Consider the following 21297-nt stretch of genomic DNA (forward strand, 5'->3'; position numbering starts at 1 on the left):
CACGTTACCATGTCATCCAAGACAGTGGAATTTGATAATTTGACAGCATCTGAGGTCAAGACTCACGTCCATGCTTAGTTGCTTGCTGACATTCACGATCATGAATCAGTTGGGTCGGAGGTTGACTGGCACCATAAGAAATTAGATGAGCTTAAGCCAGACAATGCAGCTAGCCAAGTCCTGTACTCTTGTTCCACCCTCTCATGGAAGAAAGATGTGAAAGTGTTCGGGACAATGGTGCATGACACAAAAAGAATCAAGTCTTGGAACTTTCTAACAAGTTAATCAATTAGGTATTTCTTGGGTGATAAAAAATTAATTTTTGGAAAATGTAAGTAATCGACTTTTGTGAATGTTTTAATTGAATTAAACTTGAATAAATTTGTAAATTTTGAATGATTAAAGTGATATTTTATTTCAATTTTTCAGAAAAATTATACATTTGCAAAGCATTATTTGAGATTATAAATGTTTAGCAAAAGGAGATACTGGCCTATATTCCTTCTGTTTTTTATGTGTGCTTTCTGTTGTAGGTTGTTAAAGGGAAGATTCTTTTTCTGTTGATTTAATGAAGATATATGATTGTCTTCCAAGACAAAATATTTCTTAAAAACATTAACAATCAAATTATTCTAAAAGCTCTCTTATTTTTTAACTTAGATATATTTTTTAAAATCAAATATAAATGCGTTCAAGAAAAATTTAAAAGTGAGATTTTGATTCTTTATTATTAGGCCTTGTATTGAGATTTTGATTTTTATTGAGTCAATTTACATTCTAGCCAAAATTTTGTTATCCTCAAAAACACTTTTTTTTAGAATAAAAAAATTGATATAATTAATCAATAATGAATTAAAATGATCCAAAAGTTACAGCGATTTCAAATTGGGCGAGCTGGCCCGAAGTGTGATCCCTCTTCCGCTCTTTTCGGACCAAAGCGACAAGACATGCTGCGATATATAAAGCAAATTCAAAAGAAAAGCAAGACATGAATGAAGATAAGAATAAAAAACCAGTAGGCTTAGTTGGGACATACTTTTATTGATGTAGAGCCGTCTGACCATAGAGATTCTTCCAGATTGCTTGCGAATCATAGCCTGGAATCTTTCAACCCAGAAAAGCCCAGTAAAACATGGGTCGGGCCTCAATCTGAGCAATATAAACTAGCAGTTCATGCTTTTGGGTAGATTATTTTTCTTACATTTTTAGGATTATTACGATTCAAAATTCAAGATTTTTATCCGAACTTTATACTTGCTTTCGATTAAATTAATCAACTTAAATTATTTATATAATTAAAAATTTGATATATTATCAATGTATAGTATTTATATACTATCACTTAACCATAAAAGCCTTACTTTATAAATGTAAAAATCTGTCAAAATAAATATTGTTAAAATCATGTGTATTTATTTTTTAAATCATTTTTATTTAGTTTATTAATAAAATAATAATATTTGAAATACTATGCATTGACAGTTCATAAATATTAAACCCTTCAAAATCAACCGTGGTATAAACTTTTTTTGATACTATGAAGTTAAGCCTCACAAATCATATGGTAATTAGGGGAAAGGAGGACCGCATATATTTGATTTGGCCTTTTCTTGCTTTTTGCAATTGCAGCAGTAGACTGACATCCAGACAGCACTGTAAGTCGAGACAGATTTCCAACATCCTGGAACTATTGTCAGTGCCCCATTTGAGATCCCATCCTGACCTGCAATGCACGAGGAAGGTCCACCCAATAGTGAAGTCCCCTTAGGGCTTCAAAAGCACAACATCTCCCACACAAAACTGTCAGACTTGGAAGCCCCTTGCCTTCCCTACCCCTCTCATCATCATTAGTTACTTTTCGTTTTGCCAATAGCTTTTGATCCCACCGCCATCGCTCCCTCTCTCTATTGGATGATTCTCAAAGCACTTTGCACTTCGTTTGGTGGTTATTGGTTTCGGTTTTTCTTCTCTTTTGTTTGCTTTTGTGAACATGGGATGCCACCTTCGCCCCTTTCAAGTTTTACCTTTACCCTCTTTTTTCCAAAGCCATTCTCAATTGTGATATTAACTGATTCCTACCACACGTGGCTTCTCTTGTTGGAAGTTTGAACCTCAATTTTAATTGGTTTGCACCCACCCCTTTTTATTTAAAATTAATTTCAAATTAATGGTAGCATCGCTGTGAAAAAGAAACTGTGGAATATTATTAGATTATCATGGACTTCGAGCATTCAAAATTTGTATATTTATGCATGATTGATAGAAGTTTCCAGTTCATTAATTGCACATGAAATGTCATTTTTAAACTATTGCTTGGATTGGGGGATTTAGTTCTTGTCTAGCACACGTCTTTGTAAAGCATTTTCCTTCTTCGGCAGTTCGGTTACTTTTGGTTTTAAATTGCTAGCTCACAAAAATGTATAATAAAACAAAACTCACTTCCTTGTAAGATGGCTCTTTACATAATCACAAGTTAGGATTTGAGTATTTAACTCGATGCTAAATACATATATTTTTGTACTAAAACTATTTAAGTCTAAATCTCTTTTTTTTAAAAAAAATAAAAAATAAGGACATACTCTTACGTTACTTGAGAATTAATTTGGTAATTCTTGACTAATTTCACTTCCATTTATTTTTTCTAAAATATAAAAAGTAGTAGTAGAGAATTCTTCTTCTCTTAAAAAATTTGAAAATTTGTTTTTTCTAAAAGTGAAAACAATTTGGTTTTTTAGTATAAGTGAGAGTTTTGCTTATGATAAAGAAGATATAATAAACAATTTAGACATACTATTTGAAAATTCTCTTAACTATTTAAAAAATTTTAAATAAATTTTTATTTTTTTATTATATTCGATCAAGTCTCTTATATTTTTATTTTAGATCAAATAGACATTTATGATTAATAATTTATTAATTATTATTAATAAAAACATCATTTATCATTTTCTTTTCACGTGACATTGATGTGATAGGTAAAAATATCATATAATCATGTAATTATATTATATTAATATATCACGTCATCATCTATTATGATAAGTCAATATATCATATTAAGGTCACATGACAAAGAATAACTATTAATATTTTGATTAACAATAATTAATTAATTATTATTTATAAAAACTTATTTAGTTTAAAATAAAAATTTAAAAACTTAAGTGAATGATATAAAATAATAAAAATTTGTTTTAATTTTTATAAATAGTTTAAGAAACCAACGATTTATAGCTAAAAAGACAATACCAAAGATGATCCTTTTACTTTTTATTGTTATATATGCATATATTATAGCAAAATAAAAATGTTATAAAAAAAATAAAAACAAAATTTATTTTTGGAAGAAATCTTAATATTTGTTTTTTTTCTTCGATATTAGAAATTAACTAACCTAAAACTTGCTTTCGCTCAGTGTGAAGGAACAAACTTTTCTTTCTGCTGGTGTACGTGTGAATTCTACCACTTTACAATATGCTTCCTCATTGTCTAAACATATTAAAATATGTTTTTCCATAGGGTAAACAGAATTTCTCTTTTACTTTTCACTTACATGAATTTTTTTTTCCATCTATGTAGTCAAAGTTTTTCACCTATTGTCTATATCTTTGACTCTGTATAAAGTGTAAAAGATTGAAGTTGTTGTTTAGCACTAAAGAAGTAAACGGTGAGTTGCAGCTAACCCAGAATGAGAAATAAAAGGCACACTTGAGCTACCAGCAGCCTATATTACTCTATACTCTAACACTCCCTTGGATTCCTTAAGGCATTAATGTCAAAAAATTTATACTATTCACTTTTTGGCCAACAACTATTAATTACTTACTTTTGTTGTTTCCTTCAAAACCAAAAACTCAAGTCATCACTACTTTTTAAATGCACTTTGAATGGAATGATAATAATTTTTATCATATTTAAATATAAATTTATAATTTTATGATTAATTATTAGTAGAATTGAAATTATAGTATTCTTAAAAAGGTCATAACTGTGAGACGGGGTGAATACAAAATCCGTAAAAGAAAATAATATTTTCTTATCCATGAATTAATTTTAATCTTTAGATGACTGTTTCAAACATTTATATCCCAAACAATGATGCATATGTTACACTTATAAAGGCGTCCAAGGAAAAGGATACAAAATTAGTGAAGTAGGGAAAACTTCTACCTAATAAAGCAAACGAAAAGGACTTCGATTGAAGATTGCAAAAGTAAAATAAAAGCCATGCATGAGAACTCAGACTAAACATGGAGGAACTTTCATCTTTATGCATGCCATTTTGTTTATTGGCGTACGTTTCATTGCAGTGCAAGAAAACCCAATTAAGACCACTAACTTCCAACCACTCCCATCGCAAAATATTCGATTAATTTTATATCATGATTTCCTTGTAATATTGGAGATTATATCCACCTATATATATGCTTTGTTTTTTATTTTTATTTTTTTGGACTTTGATAATTAGGGACATTAATTAATTCCCCCAAGAAGTTATTGAACAGTTAATGCAAGTCTGTCCATTTTAAAGAAGTGGTGAGTGATAAAGAAATTTTGTTAATCCAACTTTGCCCGATTGTCATAACATCCAAAATAATTATGGAGATTTAATAATGTTGAATTTCCAAAAAAATATATACATTGATACATCAGATTACCCAAGTCTCTGAGATCATGTTGAAGAGTAGAGTTAAATAAGAAATGACAGGAAATGGGGCCCCTGTTTCTCAAACCACCATAAAACTATTTCCAACAAGATCGTTTCTCAATATCTTAAGATCAGTAGCTTCCAAAAATCAGAAGAAATTGTCAGTCTTTGAAAGTTCAAAGTCATCACCAGTTTTTTGCTGGAAGGATTTCCCCATCGATTGTGATAGAAAGAAAGAAAGAAAGAAAGAAATAAATAAAGGGTAAAATAATTGTTCTTGCGAGTGACAATGCATCATGGGTGTTTGGATTTAGCAAATGGGACGTATCATGTCTGTCATCTTCTTTGCATTTCAGCCTCTTTTTTGCCTTTCTCTCAAGGTCAACCCCCTGGACAACAACTATGTTTTCAAGGCATCCAACAATAATAGAAGAGTGGTTATATATAAGACATGTTTGGAAAAGACTACCTTCACATCGGATTCACTTAAAATTGTCCATATATATTAATTTTTCCAAGCTCTTACTTTCATAATTATAATTATAATAATAATATTGGGGTCTCTTGTTCATCAAAGCTTTTAACCTAAAAGTTTGCTATGATTTTGAGATACAGTGCAAAAGATTATGTGAGTTAGCAAAGGCAAAGTGGTTTTTTTTCCAACCATGTGTCCAAAATTCTCATGATTTTCCTAATTTGCCTCTCATTTGCTTTAAAAGATTGAGCTTTTAGTTTAGGTAAAAGGTGAATCAGATGTACATGTTATCATATATGCAATTTTAATAATGGGGATGTGATGGAAACATTCAAATCAAAGCATACCAAACATACAAATATTTTCATTTATAAATAGAAATGACTATGAATACTGTGTAATATTCGATTTGATTAAGTAGAATTAAGATATTTTGTAATTAAGTATTAATAAAATTCAAGATAAAATATCTAAAAAATAATTAATATTTTTTTCATTGACTTTTTTATTTATAAATGAGGACATTAGCTTATAGTCGAAGATGATGATTAAAAAGAATGAATCAAGAAGTAAAATAGGCTTTTGACTTTGATGGACATAAATCAACAATCCTTAAAACTTTGTTTAACACGTGTTTAAGTTAGATCCAAGTATTTTATTTACAATATAAAATATAAATCTTATCATATTTCACTGTTTGAATCTCAAACTATGTATGTGTGTCAGTAGAGCAAATGTGACTCTTCAAATTTTTAATTTTCTTTATTATATATATAAAATTTAATTTATATAGTATGATTACTTTTATAATTATTCTTTAATTACTTTTCATATAACATCTTTTATTCATTATTGTTCATAAGTTTTGATACTTCATATATATGTATATATTCTTAATTCACATTCATTAAAACCTTAACTCTTAAAGTTGAACATATCCCATTTTAGAGACGTATTTAACCCAAAAAAAAAAAACTATAACTCAAAGGAAAAAAAATCTGTAAGTCTTAATTAAGGTAATAAGCAAAGAGTCACGAGGTGGTTGAGCTAAATTTTATGATGGTAGCTAATTGGACGTTGCAATTTTAATATTACTCTCCGCAACTTAAAAGAAATCAACCAAATGTAGTTGATTTTGAAATCATTGCAGTGATCACACTGCACCCTTTGGTCCCCCACGACTCAAAATGATAAAAAAAAAAAAACCAAAATGGCCAAAATCATTACAACCTAGGAAAAAATTGAAGTAAGAGCCGACGAGGAACAGCCTAGTTGTATTATTACTAGAGAAATATTAGTAATACAAATGATTAAATTAAAGAAAAATGAATTTTTAAATGGAACTTGGCCAAACCAAATGCCAAAATTAGTGGGTCAATAAAAAAGGTATTAATTATTCACATGATTAGGCAAATAATGCAGAGAAATTAATACGAAAATGGGACCTAAACAAAGAAAAAATCCTGCATTTGCCGGTGGGGATAGGTGGGGGACTAGAATTCTTCACGATCACGAATGATGAATCCATGATTGTGATACAATCTTGCCAGATTGGATTTGAAAGAAAAATGCAGAATTTGTCCTAAGTGAAAACATCCCTTTTTAATTCTACCAAAATACATAAATTCATAGCCACAAGCATCAACGATCAATCCTTTTGCAAACCTTTTTTTTTTTTGGTAAGGTGTTTTTGTTTTTTGTTTTTTTCTTTGTTTGATCAAAGGGAATAAGTAGAATTTTGGAAAACAACTTGTCTTTGTCTCTTCATTCCCTGCAATAAGCTGCACAAATTCGACACAATATATGTCAAAATGGATATAGACATATATTATAGGACCACCAAGAGAAGATAATTTTGTTTTTTGTTTTTGTGAAAAAAAAAATCTATATGGTTAGAGTTTTCCTATTAGTCACTGCCCATCAAAACTAAGGGTTAATTTTCTAGGACCACCCTTAATTGACCAATTTTACTTATTTATCTAGATTTCGTCCCTAATGGTGTTTTAACTTACTTCATGCTAAGGTTAATAGCTTTATAACAAGTTACCAATTTTACCTATTTATATACAGGATCCAATGAATTTACCTATGTAAAAAAAGAAGATAAATTGCTTATATTTTTGTCAACAAAATGATATTTTGCCGAAATATTATGACCCTCTTGTTTCCACTTGGATTTACCCGCCATTGGCAACGGAAACCAACCAAGGACAATTCCCATAAAGCAGAATTGAACGAAGAAAATAATTAATTTAGTCCTACTTTGATTGAAGCCACCTATCGCTTCTCACTCAGAATTCAAGAAACTACCCGTCGCTTAAATTAAATTATTAGTTCTATATATATACAATTTAATTATTTTTTTGTGTAATTATGTTTAATAATGGAGCCGAAACAAGACAATTATCAAATGTTTGTGAAAAATCAGATCTCAATGCACTTGCACGTTTCCTTGTTTTTTTTTTTCCGGAAATTAATATTGTTATTATATTTCGGTAATTCGTCCCTTCACGGATTAAGAATTTTAGATTCATATGAAACCATCATTAGATGAGGTTTCATTTGATTAATTTATTACTTTTTAATCATCCGCATAGTACGCACATGACTAAAAAGCAATTAGAATCGAAGCCGTTGGTTTTCCTTACTTTTGACACATCAGATCCACAGACGGTCGAAACTTTTAGATATTTTACTTCTATAACACACTCTATAACCCCCTTTTATTATTTATTTATTAAAAAAATTTCAATTCGCTTTTTGTTCCTCGTCGCCACAGAAAGCAATGTCACACCGCCAGATCAGTTAATCAATCACAACAACGCCGCCACTGTAAATCACTGAATTTATAAAACCCCAAATAATCCAAAAAAGAAAAAAAAAAGGAAGAGAAATTATAAAAAAAAGAAACAAAAAAGAAAAAGAAAAAGGAATATTACACTAACGCCTTAAAACCGTAGCTCAGCTAAAGAAAGTCCACTCTCCGTTTCTCTCCAAACTTCTCTGAAACATTTGCCGATGTCCAGCGTTACCGTCGGTGAATTCGCTAACCGCCGCTAAGTCTCTCGACTGTTTTTTTTAATTACTATTATTTTCCTGTTCCGTACATGGCGGAGGAGGACGAAGTTGTTTCGAAGACCTTCCGAGCTCTCGTCGAGAACGCGGACCGTAAATTCGCACGAGTCCGGGACTTCCCGTCGTACGGACGGGCACATGGCCAACACTATTTCCAGAAAGTCTTCAAAGCCTACATGCGGTTATGGAAGTACCAGCAAGAGCACCGAACCGAGCTTGTCAAAGCCGGTTTGAACCGGTGGGAGATAGGCGAGATCGCCGGTCGGATCGGCCAGTTGTATTTCGGCCAGTACATGAGGACGAGCGAGGCTAGGTTTCTCCTGGAAGCGTACATTTTTTATGAAGCGATTTTGAAGAGGAAGTATTTTGAAGGGTGTAAAGTGAGGGATCTCGGTGTCCGGTTTAAGGAATTGAGATTTTACGCCCGGTTTTTGCTGGTTTCGTTGATTTTGAACCGGACCGAGATGGTCAAAGTTATTGTTGAAAAGCTTAGAGCTCTTGTTGATGATTGCAAGGCTAATTTCCGGGTAAAAAAAATTTGCTTTTCTTTTTCGTATGGAATTTGATGCTGAAAATTTATATGTTTATTTTTACTATTGTTGGTCATGGTGCTCTTTCAGCTTTGTAGGCTTTGTTTGGCTGCTAAGAGAAATTAAAAAGTTGTTGCTAATTATCTTAGAATAAAAGAGAAAATTTTTTTCCTCAATTTTTTGGGATGTTAAGAAACTGAAAAGAACTTTTTCCCCTTTTAATTTCTTCTCTATGGCATATGAGCTATGACGGTATGAGGAACGCTGGGGAAGGAAGATTATTGAATATTTTTTATTACCATTTTAATTACCAATAAATTATTTTCAAGTAATTGATTCAATCCTTTTCCTTACTCCAAATATATACAAAGTGCCATTTAGGTAGCTTCTATACCTTGAGTTTTCATAAAATATCTAAATTTTGAATAAATGAATGGATCTGTTTTGCACTCTTTTTTTTTGCTTTAATCCTCATTTTTCTCCTTTTCTCCCCCTCATTTTTCTAATATCTTGTTTAGTGCTTTGCAATAAGTAAGTAAAGGAAAAACAAATACCTGTATTTTTTCAATTATTTAAAGTCAGTTATCGCATATTTGACTAATCATTAAATTTGTTCATAATATTAACTGAGGTAAAAATTGAGGATGGCATCATGTTCAAGTGATGTTTTAAGTCTATTTTTTAGTCTATTCTTATAAACCTTATGTTTTTCATTTTTGTGTAAGAATTGAAATATTTTGCATTTCTTGGGTTGAGTTAGATTTTTTTCTGCACTTCAAAGTATTTGGCGTGAAAATTTGTTAGAATATTTTTGTTTAAATTAATGAATATGAATGTTTTATTTCCTGCATTTCCTTTTAGTAATGATGGCTTCTGAGTGCTAGAGGATGACGAAGCATTTTATAGTGACATTGTAGATTTTAGATGAACGTATTCTGACTCTTCCATCATTACTAGCTTATGCAAAATAGCAGCTACCAATCAAGGCATATGACTTCTTATTTTTGCAGGAAACAAATTTTAAAGAGTGGAAGCTACTAGTGCAAGAAATTGTTCGCTTTATGAATGTCGATACAACTTTTACAATTACAAGTGCCAGGCCATTTCGCTACTGTGCTATGTTTGACCGTCATCCAAGTTCTGTTCCATATGTGGCTCGATTCCATGCAAAGAAGGTTCTAAAGTTTCGAGATGCAATCCTGATGAGTTATCACCGGAATGAGGTGAAAGCTATTTTGGTGGTCTGATATTGAGTCTGAGATTGTTCAAAGTTAGCTGTAACTGCAAATTGAGATTTCCATAATATGTTGTTCTGTTGTCATTTTCAGGTAAAATTTGCAGAACTTACTCTGGATGCATACAGAATGCTGCAATGTTTGGAATGGGAGCCCAGTGGATCATTTTACCAAAAGCATCCAGCTGAACCAAAGGAGAATGGTGTTGCAGTCGATTATTCTGGAGCTTCTGGACTAATAGATATGAATTTGGCTGCAGAGATGACTGATCCTTCTTTACCTCCAAATCCTAGGAAGGCTATCCTGTATCGACCATCTGTAACACACTTGATAGCAGTGAGTTGTAAAGCCTTCTTTGTTGAACTTACTTCTGTAACATTTTTCTGTTAGTAGGAAGCAATTAGGCCAGTGCTGCTTTTCTTAGATTATTTCAATTGGCTTATCTGACTGCATTTTTAGGCTATCAATGACATAATGAAACGAAACAAAATGAAAAGAAAAAAGTATGTGAGTTTCTTAGAAATTTGATATGTAATGTTAATTTACTTTATGAGCCTCGGTTATCAAGAGATTTGTTATTTGATATTAATGTGTTTTCTGTGGTTTATTATTATGTTGGAAAAGGATACTGTGGAGCATTAGGCATAATTTCTACATAAATCAATGACTAAGAATCTGTAATTCAATGAAAACTTAAACCAAGTTGGATGGTTCTGGTCATTAATAATTGGTTTCTAGCCTGCTAAAATTATATATATTCTGCTTTTCAATATGTATGTATGTATATATATATATATATGTATGTATATATATATATATATATATATTCTTTTGTGCCTTATCTGTATTTTTTAAAATTTGGTTTTGCATGGATATAATTATCAAGGATCATGTTTGACAAATAATGTTTGGGCAGGCTATGGCAACAATTTGCGAGGAGCTCCCTCCAGAGAGCATTATGCTAGTTTATCTATCAGCCTCAGGTAATTTTGCTTCCACATTATTATTATCTCAGAATTTTTTTTTTTATTAAAATAATTTGATGTGTTTCTTCTTCTTAAGTTGTTGACACCATGAAATATGCAGGGAAGCCTGGTCATATTACTGCTTCTCCGGTAGAAAATTCAGGAAGGTCTAGGCGTACAACAAAAAGCAAACTTGCTTCTCACAATTCCCTAGAACTGAATAAATCTACACCTGAATCCCACATTAATGGCAAGAAAGGCTCTTGTGACTTTTATGAGGATTATCTGTGGTTAGGTCCTCAATCAAATGGTGGTAGGTAGCCATAGCCATATTTAATGCTATATGCTATCTTTAGCTTTTATGCTAAGGGTTTTGTGAACCAAAACTCCTGAATTTATGTCCAATGTGAATTTTATTCATTATGTTCCAATTAATCTTGAGTATGCTTCTCTGGGATTTGCAGGTTCAAGTAATCTCTACCCTGGTGATATAATTCCTTTCACCCGAAGACCACTTTTCCTGATCATTGATAGTGACAGCAGCCATGCATTCAAGGCAGGTTTGTCATAACTTGTGTATGCCTTGTCATGATAGGTATATTTACTCTATATAAATGTACAGATATATATAAATTTAGTTTGTGCCAGATTTTGCCACGATATCCAAAAGGTGTCACGTTATAGTATTTTTTGGTGGGCTATTAGGAAATATTGTCATTCATGACAACTTTGAATCACTTATTTTCCTTCCAATGCCTGCTATGTGATTACCTATGGCATTCATGACATGGAGTTGGATTAAAAAGATGAAAAAAGCAATGTGAAGATTTGAAAAGATACATAAAACCTCCAGACTGGTCTGGGATAATGCAGTAGATTGCTCTTACTGCAACTTGCCAAAAACGTTAAATTCATTGCGATGCCTTTGGGGATGAAAATGATGGATAGTCAACTCAACAGAAGTAATGATATTTACCCAGAGTATGATTAAAAAGAGTACCTATTGGCATTCATGACATGGAGTTGGATTAAAAAGATGAAAAAAGCAATGTGAAGATTTGAAAAGATACATAAAACCTCCAGACTGATCTGTGATAATGAAGTAGATTGCTCTTACTGCAACTTGCGAATAACGTTAAATTCATTGCGATGCCTTTTGGGATGAAAATGAGGGATAGTCAACTCAACAGAAGAAATGGTATTTACCCAGAGTATGATTAAAATGAGGTAAAAAGCAATTTGAAGGTTTGAGAGGATACTTGAAACCTCTAAGCTGGTCTGCAATCATGAGGTAGATTGCTCTTGTTGCAATGTGCAAATAAAGGCCCCTTTTGATTGCTTTCAGAGATGATAACGATATATGGTAAGTGAAGAGAACAGATGAATTTTACCCTTTGTATGAAATTTTGATGGATAGGCTTCATTTATTCTGCTGCTTAATTCGAAGGTTTCATATATCTTTCCCCAGTAAGAGGTGAACCTACATGTAATATGCTCTTTCAATAATCCATCTGAGATGAAAACATAAAAAGAAATAAAACAAAAATTACAACAGCCTCTTCTGAGTATTAAACCTCTATGAACATGTTTGTTTAGTGCCGGGTGTTAGGTTCTTCTACTCCTTTCGGAAGAGGTGTGGGGTCTGCTAACATGCAAATAGCTTCATGGAAGTAGTTAACTGTGTTTGTACTATTTGTGATGGTAGGCTTTGCAGTATCTCTTCTTGCTTTCATCTGAATTCTTGTTTATCCATAAAGTTGCTAACATCATAAAATATGAATTTCAGGTCTTACATGGTGCAGAAAGAGGAGAGAAAGCTGCCCTACTACTTTCGCCACTAAGACCAATGTTCAAGGACCCATCTAGTGCTGATATTATTCAGAATGGAAGTCAATTTACCTTTTTCTTGACTTCTCCTTTACAAGCATTTTGCCAGATGGTTGGCTTCTCCTTGTCTGATAGTGATGTGGTAAGTTGATTTCAAAATATTTTGAGTTTTTTAATAATACATCCTCTGATTCAATCCGTGCCAGTTGGTCTTACTTTCACTTGTTTATACTTTTCTACTTTTAGGAAGTTTTCACTAGTGCTGAAAACATACTATCTACTGCTTTCTCCAAGTGGGAAGTCATTCTCTGCAAATCACCTAGCCTGGATCTGGTTTGGGCACAGGTTTTATCTGATCCTTTTCTAAGGCGGCTTATTGTTAGGTATTTTATCTCTTCATCTTTGTCTCAATAATTTTGTGCAAGTATACAAATCAATTTCACTTCATATGGTTTAGTGGGGACATGCTGGGACAAAAAATTTACTTAATGATATCATAGGACAGAGAGAAAGCTTTTTGCCTTTTCTCTTATTACACCCCTACACACTTGTTGACCCTGGTTTGGGTTGCCATTACTCACTATTACCGAGTGGAAGTGGTTGGGAGATGCTGCTAGGGCTTTAGAATATATAGGTGTGCCATCATCTGAGTCTGGTCTTGTACAATTTGGTTGCTTAGATGAACATAGTAATGGCTTGATCTTGTGACTTTTCTTCAGATTCATATTCTGTCGAGCTGTGCTCTCTGCCTTCTGCCCTCCAGAAGGGAGTGATCAATATCTGCCCGTTTGCCTACCACAACTTCCTAATTCTCTCTCCCCGAAGTCCGATGTTGTGCAGTCTTCTGTCGGCCATCTTGCGGATCACCTGAAAGTTGCTGACTGCTTCCACTTTGACGGCATGTAAATAGGACCAGAAGTTGATGAAGTCTGTAATATAACATTGTGGCTTTCTGGTAGGAAGTTTCGCTTCATATAGATTTAATTTAATGGCACAGTAGCTCCTCGAAGTTCACCATCAGTTGGCCTTTCTGGGCACTTAAAGGGTATATGATTGCTGAGTGGGCTCAAGCCGGCATTGTCGAGGGTATTTGTTCGAGCATGCTTGCTTCAGCTTCTTTAGTTGCCTATGCACGACCTTGTTGGTGTATTTGATATGTGTGCAGACGCTGGTTTGGTAATGTGTGCGGATGCTGGTTTGCTACTTCGTTAAGATGGGGTTTGATAACTTGCAAGGTGTGTATGAATATAGCTGGGTAATCGTTAGGAGCCCATTGGTGTATAAGGTAATTACCGTCATGCCTGTTAAGAGCCTTTTCTGATTAGTATTTTTTTTTTCATTTTCCTTTTTGTTAACTTTGTAAAAGAGAAATGAGGTAGGCTAGTGGGATTAATTTTTTTTTTCTTTCCCCTTTTGGTCAGTTTGATTTACATGTTTTCTCAAAGAAAAAAAGTTGATGAAGAGCTAGAATGTAAATTGAATACTCGTAATTGAGGAATGGTTTCAACACTTGTAATTGTATTTGTATTTTCTTTACAATCAATGACAGCAAATCTAATAAGACCGTATGAAACCATCCTGATTCCAGACTTTGTGAATACGAATTTTTATTTTTTGGGGGTCTCAAATTGAATGTTTAATTTTCAAATGACATAAAATCTGCAAAATGGAATATTTTGTTCTTTATTTAATAATCTGTACTTTTCGACTGTCATAAAATTAAAAGCTTCTATTTAATTTTCTTGACGAGATAATGATGCATTTTTTAATTTGACAAATAAATATTATTTTGAGACAACTTTAAAAAAAAAAGACAAATATTTAATTTGAAATGAAAAGAATATGTTCCCAAAAAAATATATCGTGCACTCGAAAGGTAGGGGGAATTAGCCTTGCGATCGACACTTTCATCCACTTTATTTATTGCTTTTTTTTTCCCTATTTTGTTTGTCTATTTTCTTTTTTGAATGGCTTAAAATGATGTCATCTTTTTTTAATACGCAATACTTTTAAATTTTTTATATATTATGAATTTCTTTTTTTCTAATTTTTAACTTTTTGACGTTAAATATCACATAATATCAATTTTATGAAAAGGGAAAGGTAACAAAGAATATGGGAGAAAAGGTGTTTAGGAACGACATTTCCATGCCTATTCAAAACTTGAAAATCCCTCAATTTTTTTTTTTAAATTCCTCAAATTGCTTGAACACCTAAGCATGATTCCCTTCATTACAAGTATTTAAAATATAATAAATTAATTAATAACATAATATACTTATAATTCCAAGAGACAAAATATAGAAGCTTAAAAATAATAATAAAATAATTAATCAAATAAAATACCATGGATTTTCTAAAGTATCTTATCCTTTATAATCAATTACTAAATTAATTTTACAATTGTGTAAGTAGACCCTCCTCTCTTAAAAGAATATACGATGTTTGTATTAGACTTGTGTGTAAAAAAAAAAAAACTTTAATTTTGACAATTAGCAGTTTGAAATATTAAGGTTATTTTAATATTTAGTAGTAATTTAAAAATAAATAACTTTTTAAAATTTAGGTGTAAAACTTTAGTTTTATATTTTTGTATTATTTTGTTTAACTCTTCTCAAAGAGTTTACTTTTAACTGTTATGCCAAAAAAGGAAAATGGTAACACGTCTTTAAGCAAAGGAATCCCTAATATCAATCTGTTCAAACAAGCTTCTCTAATCCCATTTTGCTATGCCCTATCAGTCTTACCATTTCCTTGCTTTGTTTCAATTTTGGGGTTTTCAAGAACTGGAGAATGGTTGCAGTTTAGGGGAGCTCCGATCCCACTGATAGCTTATCACTCAGAACCAGGTTTGCAAATCCCAATCTCCTAAGCTAGCAAAAAGAAAGAAAGAAAGGAAAAAAAAAAAGAAACCCAAAACTCGAAAGCCATGGTGGTTGCTAGTTCCAATCCTCACAACAGGGAGATGCAAATCCGTAGAAGAATAAACAGCATGTATTTCTCTCTCTCTCTCTCTGCTGCCTGTTTGTCTGTCTATTGCTATTCAGCATTAATGATGCAAAAAATCAACCCCTTTTTTTAATATATATATATAGATTCAATAAAAGAGAAGATGATTTTCCATCCCTGAGAGAATACAATGATTATTTGGAAGAAGTGGAAGATATGAGTAAGTTGTGCAAATTCCGTATCCCAAACCATTTGGGTTTTCTAGCTAAATATGTTAATTTGGGGTTTTTGGGCAGTTTTTAATTTGATTGAAGGAATAGATGTTCAAGCTATTGAAGAAAAAATCAGTAAGTATCAGGTAGAAAATGCTGAGCAGATTATGATCAATCAAGCTCGGAAGGTAAATCTGAAGAACTCTTTTCTTTCATCTGTCTCTCTCGTTTCCCCCAGGGTGATTGAGGTTTATAGTAGTATCATTAACTATTTTTTGATGATTTCCTAATGTCAGCTGTTTTGATCCAACAGGCTGAAGATTTAGCTGCAGCTATGGCGGCAAGCAAGGGACTTCCCATACAGGCTGATGCTGATGGGGTGAGAGAATTTTATTAATTATCGTTGCTAATTTTCAGTCAGTTATCTTGTTGAATTTCTATTCTCAACTATAAAGCATTGATCGGCAGTTGGCCTTATGTTGTTAGAACAATGCCTTGGATTAATCTCAATATTTAAAGTTGTTGTAGTTAATCAATGAACGTCATTTATGTTGCTACTTGCTTCGGGAAAAATGATTAATAGCCAGTTCAAATATTGTGACTTTTTAGATAGATGATGATGGTGGACTTTACTGTTTTCTGGGTTTTCTTTTTTTTTTTTTTAAATTCTAAACTTATTCATTTAATTTTGTTTCATATTACTACAAAGAAGAGAAAATATGCCAGGGTGGAAGTTTATTTTGTCGAACCTTAGTATTCATGTTTTTGACATCCGGTTAACCTTCTGCTAGTTTTGATTTGAACATTTTCAGCTTACTCTAATTTGCATTATTTCCAGGACTTATAACTATATTTCCGTCTTTATTTCTCTAAATAATGTTTACTCCATTTTGATTAATTGTATTTCAGTTTGTAATTGAGATTTGGGACAACGTTAATGTATTTTGTTCGCTTGAAGTTGCTTAAATGGTTTATGAGTGCCGTACTTTCTGAGTAAATTCTTCTTAGCTTCCATGTTTCTGCAACAATTCTTCTTCTGCTGCTCTCATAAGCAAGAATAATGGATATTTTGACAGATTGACTTTTTAAATTTCTTTCATTCTATTGTTTCTGCCATCATACATGCAACCTGTTTTAAATTGATTGTTTGCTTTTTTGAAACAGGCCTTAAGCCAGAGCTCTCAAGCAGGGTTTGTTGCTGGTGCCCAAGGTCAATACGCACCTACAGTTCCTGGAGGGCAGCCACGACCGACAGGCATGGCTCCACAACCTGTGCCACTTGCAGGTGGGCTGGACATGCATGGTTATGCTCTCGATGATGAGGAAATGATGAAGCTTCGAGCAGAAAGAGGTGGAAGAGCGGGAGGGTGGAGTATAGAGTTGAGCAAGAGGAGGGCCCTCGAAGAAGCCTTTGCAAGCATTTGGATTTGATGTTCTTGGTGAATACCAATTTTGGCTCCATGTTACATGATGAAGCTCCTGACAAATGTCTGCATAAAAAACAATTATGCTGAAAGAGAGAAGCTCAATTACTTAAGGACTATTATGAAATGAAAGAGAAGAAGAAAAAGGAGGAGAATGATGGTGGGAAAGTTGAGATTGATCTTGAAAAAGATTTGAGCGCGAGGCAGGGACAGGTATAGGAAATGTGGCAAAACCTTCTAGCTCACATTCTTCCAAGCCTCTTTGAAAGAGAAAAATGAAGTTGCATCATTTATCTAGTGAGTACAAAGATGATGACAGCTCTGATGAAGATGCAATTGAACTTTACCAAAACCACGCCTTATGAGGATGAAGATGATAAATGGTTCTGTTGTAGATGATAATGATTTTTTTTCCTTTTGTAAGGGAAGAACCACTATCATCTTCATCCTCATCCTCATTTTTCTCTTTCCAAGAGGCTCGGAGGAATGTGAACCTGAAGGTTTTCCACATTCCCTTTCCCTTTCCTTGCCTTTTCTTTAGAATCATTTTAAAGATCAATCACAACTCTCCCATTGGCATTCACATCCTTTTTCTTCTTTTCCACATTTTTCCTCCTCTTTCATCTCATGATATACTACATAGCTTTTTTTATGAAGTGGTGTGTCTGTGTGCTCGGCTGCGTTGCTCATCTTGCTTTGGTTCATACAGGGATTAATATTTTCAATAGATCGGAATGCAACTCATGGCAAAAGAAAGTCTCTATTTGTGAGGGTGCAGTAACCCTTTATTTGTACAAGCTTTTGCTTTTAAGAACATTTAAATTTTGAAAAGGCTCATCACCCTTCTCAATCACATGCTAATGGCAGGGTAACTTGTGAGTTGGTTGAATGCTGCAATTTCCTATCTTTTTGATTGCTCTATTATAGGCTCGTAGTGGATCAAAACTGAACTCCAGAACAGAGACTACTTAATATTATTTGGGCCGAAGCAAGTGTCATGAACATGTCCAAAAATTGCAACCACGACTTTGTTCTGTTCATTTATTTGGGCCTAAAATATATGTCCACGTTTAATAGCACTATATAATTTTGCTAAAATTAGAGAACAGAACATATTTCTTTTACTAAAAAAATGTTAAATTTATAGAAAATTTATTGATAACTTTTGCTACAATAAGTTGCAGTTATTTGTGATCAATTTCCTTTTTTTAGTCATTTATATATTATTTATTTTAACATTTTAGAAAATAAAAATACCGAAAATAACTTTTAAACAAAATTTTCAAAGTTAAACGTGTTTGTTAACTTTCCTGACCCCAATATTGGAGCTCAAAAGCAGTTTCCCATCAACCAATAAGAATCGAGCACTCAACCAAGACGATCCGAGTCGTGACCCCTCTAGTCTAATCAAAACCGTCCATTGCGGCTGAGAAAACACAACTTGTTACAGTTTTCACCGTCAGATATCGTACAGAAGAAACACACGGATAGTGAATCTTATCCGTCCGATCCACTTTAATTAGTCCATCCCACCTTCTATAAATATGTGTTAACGGCTACGACGGCCAAACTTTTAACTTCGTTTTCTCTGAGATTACCGGCAACGAAGAGAGAAGACAAAAAAAAGAGTTCCCAACAAATCTTGAGGTTCGTTCCCTTCTCGTTCTCTTTCCTCTTCATCTTCTTCTTCCTCTTTTTTTTTTTTTTTTTTCTAAAAACAATTATATTTCTTTTTTAAAATTATAGGGTTTCGTAGGTTGGCTACTTTTTTTAACTTTGCTTTATGTTTCTTTAACTAGTGTTAATTCAATTGGGAAATCGGAACGGTTTCAGGACTAGGTTGAAATAGTTTGAATTTAGACGCGGTTGGGTTTCTGGAGATAATTGAATTTCTTTAGGTTTGTTTTGTTTTTAAAGTTCTGGGTTAGATTTTTAGGTCCTTTAATTCTGAATTTGATGATTTTTAGGGTTTGGAGACTGCTTACTACGAAAATTAGGGTTTGCTGTGTGACTGCTACGAATAATTTGGGTTAATGTGTTGACGGGGTTAATAAAGAACCGAGATCTGCTGTTTCTTTGTTTTGTTTTAGTTGATGAGCCAATGTAGATTAGAAGTTTTCTAAACTGTTTGAAAATAATCCCTTTTTTTTTTAACAGAGATGGCCCGTACCAAGCAAACCGCTCGTAAGTCAACTGGAGGAAAGGCTCCTAGGAAGCAACTTGCTACCAAGGTATCTTCTTTTCTAAGCATCATAATTTTACCCAATTTAATGTTTCTTGTCTTGTTATTAACTTGCGATCTGTCTCTGTTGCCTATAAGGCTGCCCGTAAGTCCGCCCCAACCACCGGTGGTGTGAAGAAGCCCCATCGCTACCGTCCCGGAACTGTTGCCCTTCGGTTCGTCTTGCTTTACATCAAAGTTTACATTCTTGTATTCTTGTAAGGTTGATTATGGATTTAATGATGTTTTTCTTATATTTTGTTTGAACAGTGAAATTCGTAAGTACCAGAAGAGTACTGAGCTCCTTATCAGGAAATTGCCATTCCAGAGGCTAGTCCGTGAAATTGCGCAGGACTTCAAGGTAGAGAAGGGTGTTTCTCGGATCTTTTCCTTTGCCAAGTGATATTCTGTTATTTGTAGTTGATTTGACTTGTATCCGCTGGGAATTTGTTTTGCAGACTGATCTGCGTTTCCAGAGCCATGCTGTTCTGGCTCTCCAGGAAGCTGCGGAGGCATACCTTGTGGGTCTTTTCGAAGACACCAACCTGTGCGCCATCCACGCCAAGCGTGTTACAATCATGCCCAAGGACATCCAACTGGCTCGTAGGATCAGGGGCGAGCGTGCTTAAGGGTCAAGTTTGATGATCTCAGTTAGGAACAAGAAATTCTTGTTGGTTTTTAGGGAAGGTTGTGTTTTTTGTTTTCTATTTTATGTTCTTTCGGTAGGTAGATAAAAAAGATAGGATGATGCTAGTGGTAGGGTTTAATGTAATGTGATTGTGATGAATGGGATATGGGGGCGGTGGGTGTCTGTCTAATATCTGGTCATGGACAAACTTCAAAGTCTGGGTATATTCTGTTTAAATGTGTTTTTCTTGGACAAAATATGCTCTGCCACGCTGTTGTGGCTTTGAACATCTATCTATTATCTGCCATTCTAAGGTAGTTTGGTGTTGTAATTCTCAGATTGACTGTTTTATGTATTCTCGGTAAATGACAAAGGGCCGTCGTTTTTGACTGTTTGAACTCGTCAGTTTTTTTTCTCTTTCAAGTGCAAGAAACGCGGTAGAAAGCAATTGTCTAGCTCGGCGCGTGTTTATGCGTGTCGGTGTATGTATTCTGCGGCTGCTTTTTATGTGCAAATATATGGGTTTGAATGTAGCGGCCCAAGCAGGAATGGGGACAATCTTATTTTCTTAGGGCCTTTTTTTGAGGAAAATGGGCCGCCGGGGCAACGTAAATTTGCGGTGGATTGTCACGGCTAAAGCCTAGGCTTTATTTAGATTCTTTTCTTTGCGTGCTAAAGCATGGGATGGGACTCCGAGGTATAAGCAATAGAGTAAGGCTTTTCTGTAGTAAAATCCCAATTGAGGAATTTTGGTCTATTCGTTTATCAATTGGGCACATGATGCTGACGCTGATGATGTTAGCCAAATTTGGAATTCGGGCAAGACAGAAGAGCAAAAAGAAGTCTTTTAAACGGAAAACATAGAGGGCAAGCAGCGGTGGATGGTATTAGTACTTTAATTTTAACCATTGGAAGGAGTGGCGCTTTCGTTCTCGCTCGAACTCAAATTATCCCAATTCGTCCTCTGTCCTGGTCTCATGCTCCTTTCTCTTCGCTTTTCCCTCAACTCTCCCTCTCTTCCACCCATATTTCAAATTCCTTCCCTTTCCAATTCTCTTCGCCGTTATTTCAGTTTCACTCCCCATTCCCGTCTAACGCCTCCTAAGCA

The 21297-nt window shown here is 33.6% G+C and overlaps 3 protein-coding genes across 4 annotated transcripts; all 3 read left to right on the forward strand.

Moving 5' to 3' along the window:
- Positions 1-7923: 7923 nt before the first annotated feature.
- Positions 7924-14298, forward strand: LOC110409606 (signal transducer, putative (DUF3550/UPF0682)). Of its 2 annotated transcripts, XM_021419008.2 has the most exons (9): positions 7929-8725; positions 9739-9951; positions 10057-10299; positions 10880-10946; positions 11050-11241; positions 11393-11484; positions 12715-12897; positions 13002-13138; positions 13475-14298. In XM_021419008.2, the coding sequence occupies exons 1-9, from the start codon at positions 8231-8233 to the stop codon at positions 13659-13661; spliced, it is 1809 nt and encodes a 602-aa protein (XP_021274683.1). In that variant the 5' UTR covers positions 7929-8230; the 3' UTR covers positions 13662-14298. The 2 variants fall into 2 exon arrangements, 1 of the variants encoding a protein (XP_021274683.1); XR_002444588.2 differs by lacking the exon at positions 13475-14298 and having other exon boundaries at positions 7924-8725; positions 11393-11488.
- Positions 14299-15416: 1118 nt separating this feature from the next.
- On the forward strand, positions 15417-18175 carry LOC110429240 (cyclin-dependent kinase-activating kinase assembly factor-related / CDK-activating kinase assembly factor-like protein). The gene is made up of 5 exons (XM_021445176.2): positions 15417-15749; positions 15851-15924; positions 16001-16104; positions 16230-16295; positions 17081-18175. Exons 1-5 carry the CDS (start codon positions 15685-15687, stop codon positions 17345-17347), a joined length of 576 nt encoding a protein of 191 aa, XP_021300851.1. The 5' UTR covers positions 15417-15684; the 3' UTR covers positions 17348-18175.
- Positions 18176-18865: 690 nt separating this feature from the next.
- Positions 18866-20587, forward strand: LOC110429241 (histone H3.3). Its single transcript, XM_021445177.2, has 5 exons — positions 18866-18987; positions 19498-19571; positions 19661-19737; positions 19832-19922; positions 20020-20587. Exons 2-5 carry the CDS (start codon positions 19500-19502, stop codon positions 20188-20190), a joined length of 411 nt encoding a protein of 136 aa, XP_021300852.1. The 5' UTR covers positions 18866-18987; positions 19498-19499; the 3' UTR covers positions 20191-20587.
- The last annotated feature ends 710 nt before the right edge of the window (positions 20588-21297 follow it).

This window comes from Theobroma umbraticum, unplaced genomic scaffold (genome assembly GCF_002168275.2).
Source record: "Theobroma umbraticum cultivar Fairchild unplaced genomic scaffold, ASM216827v3 scaffold_44.0, whole genome shotgun sequence".
Taxonomy (NCBI): Eukaryota; Viridiplantae; Streptophyta; class Magnoliopsida; order Malvales; family Malvaceae; genus Theobroma; species Theobroma umbraticum.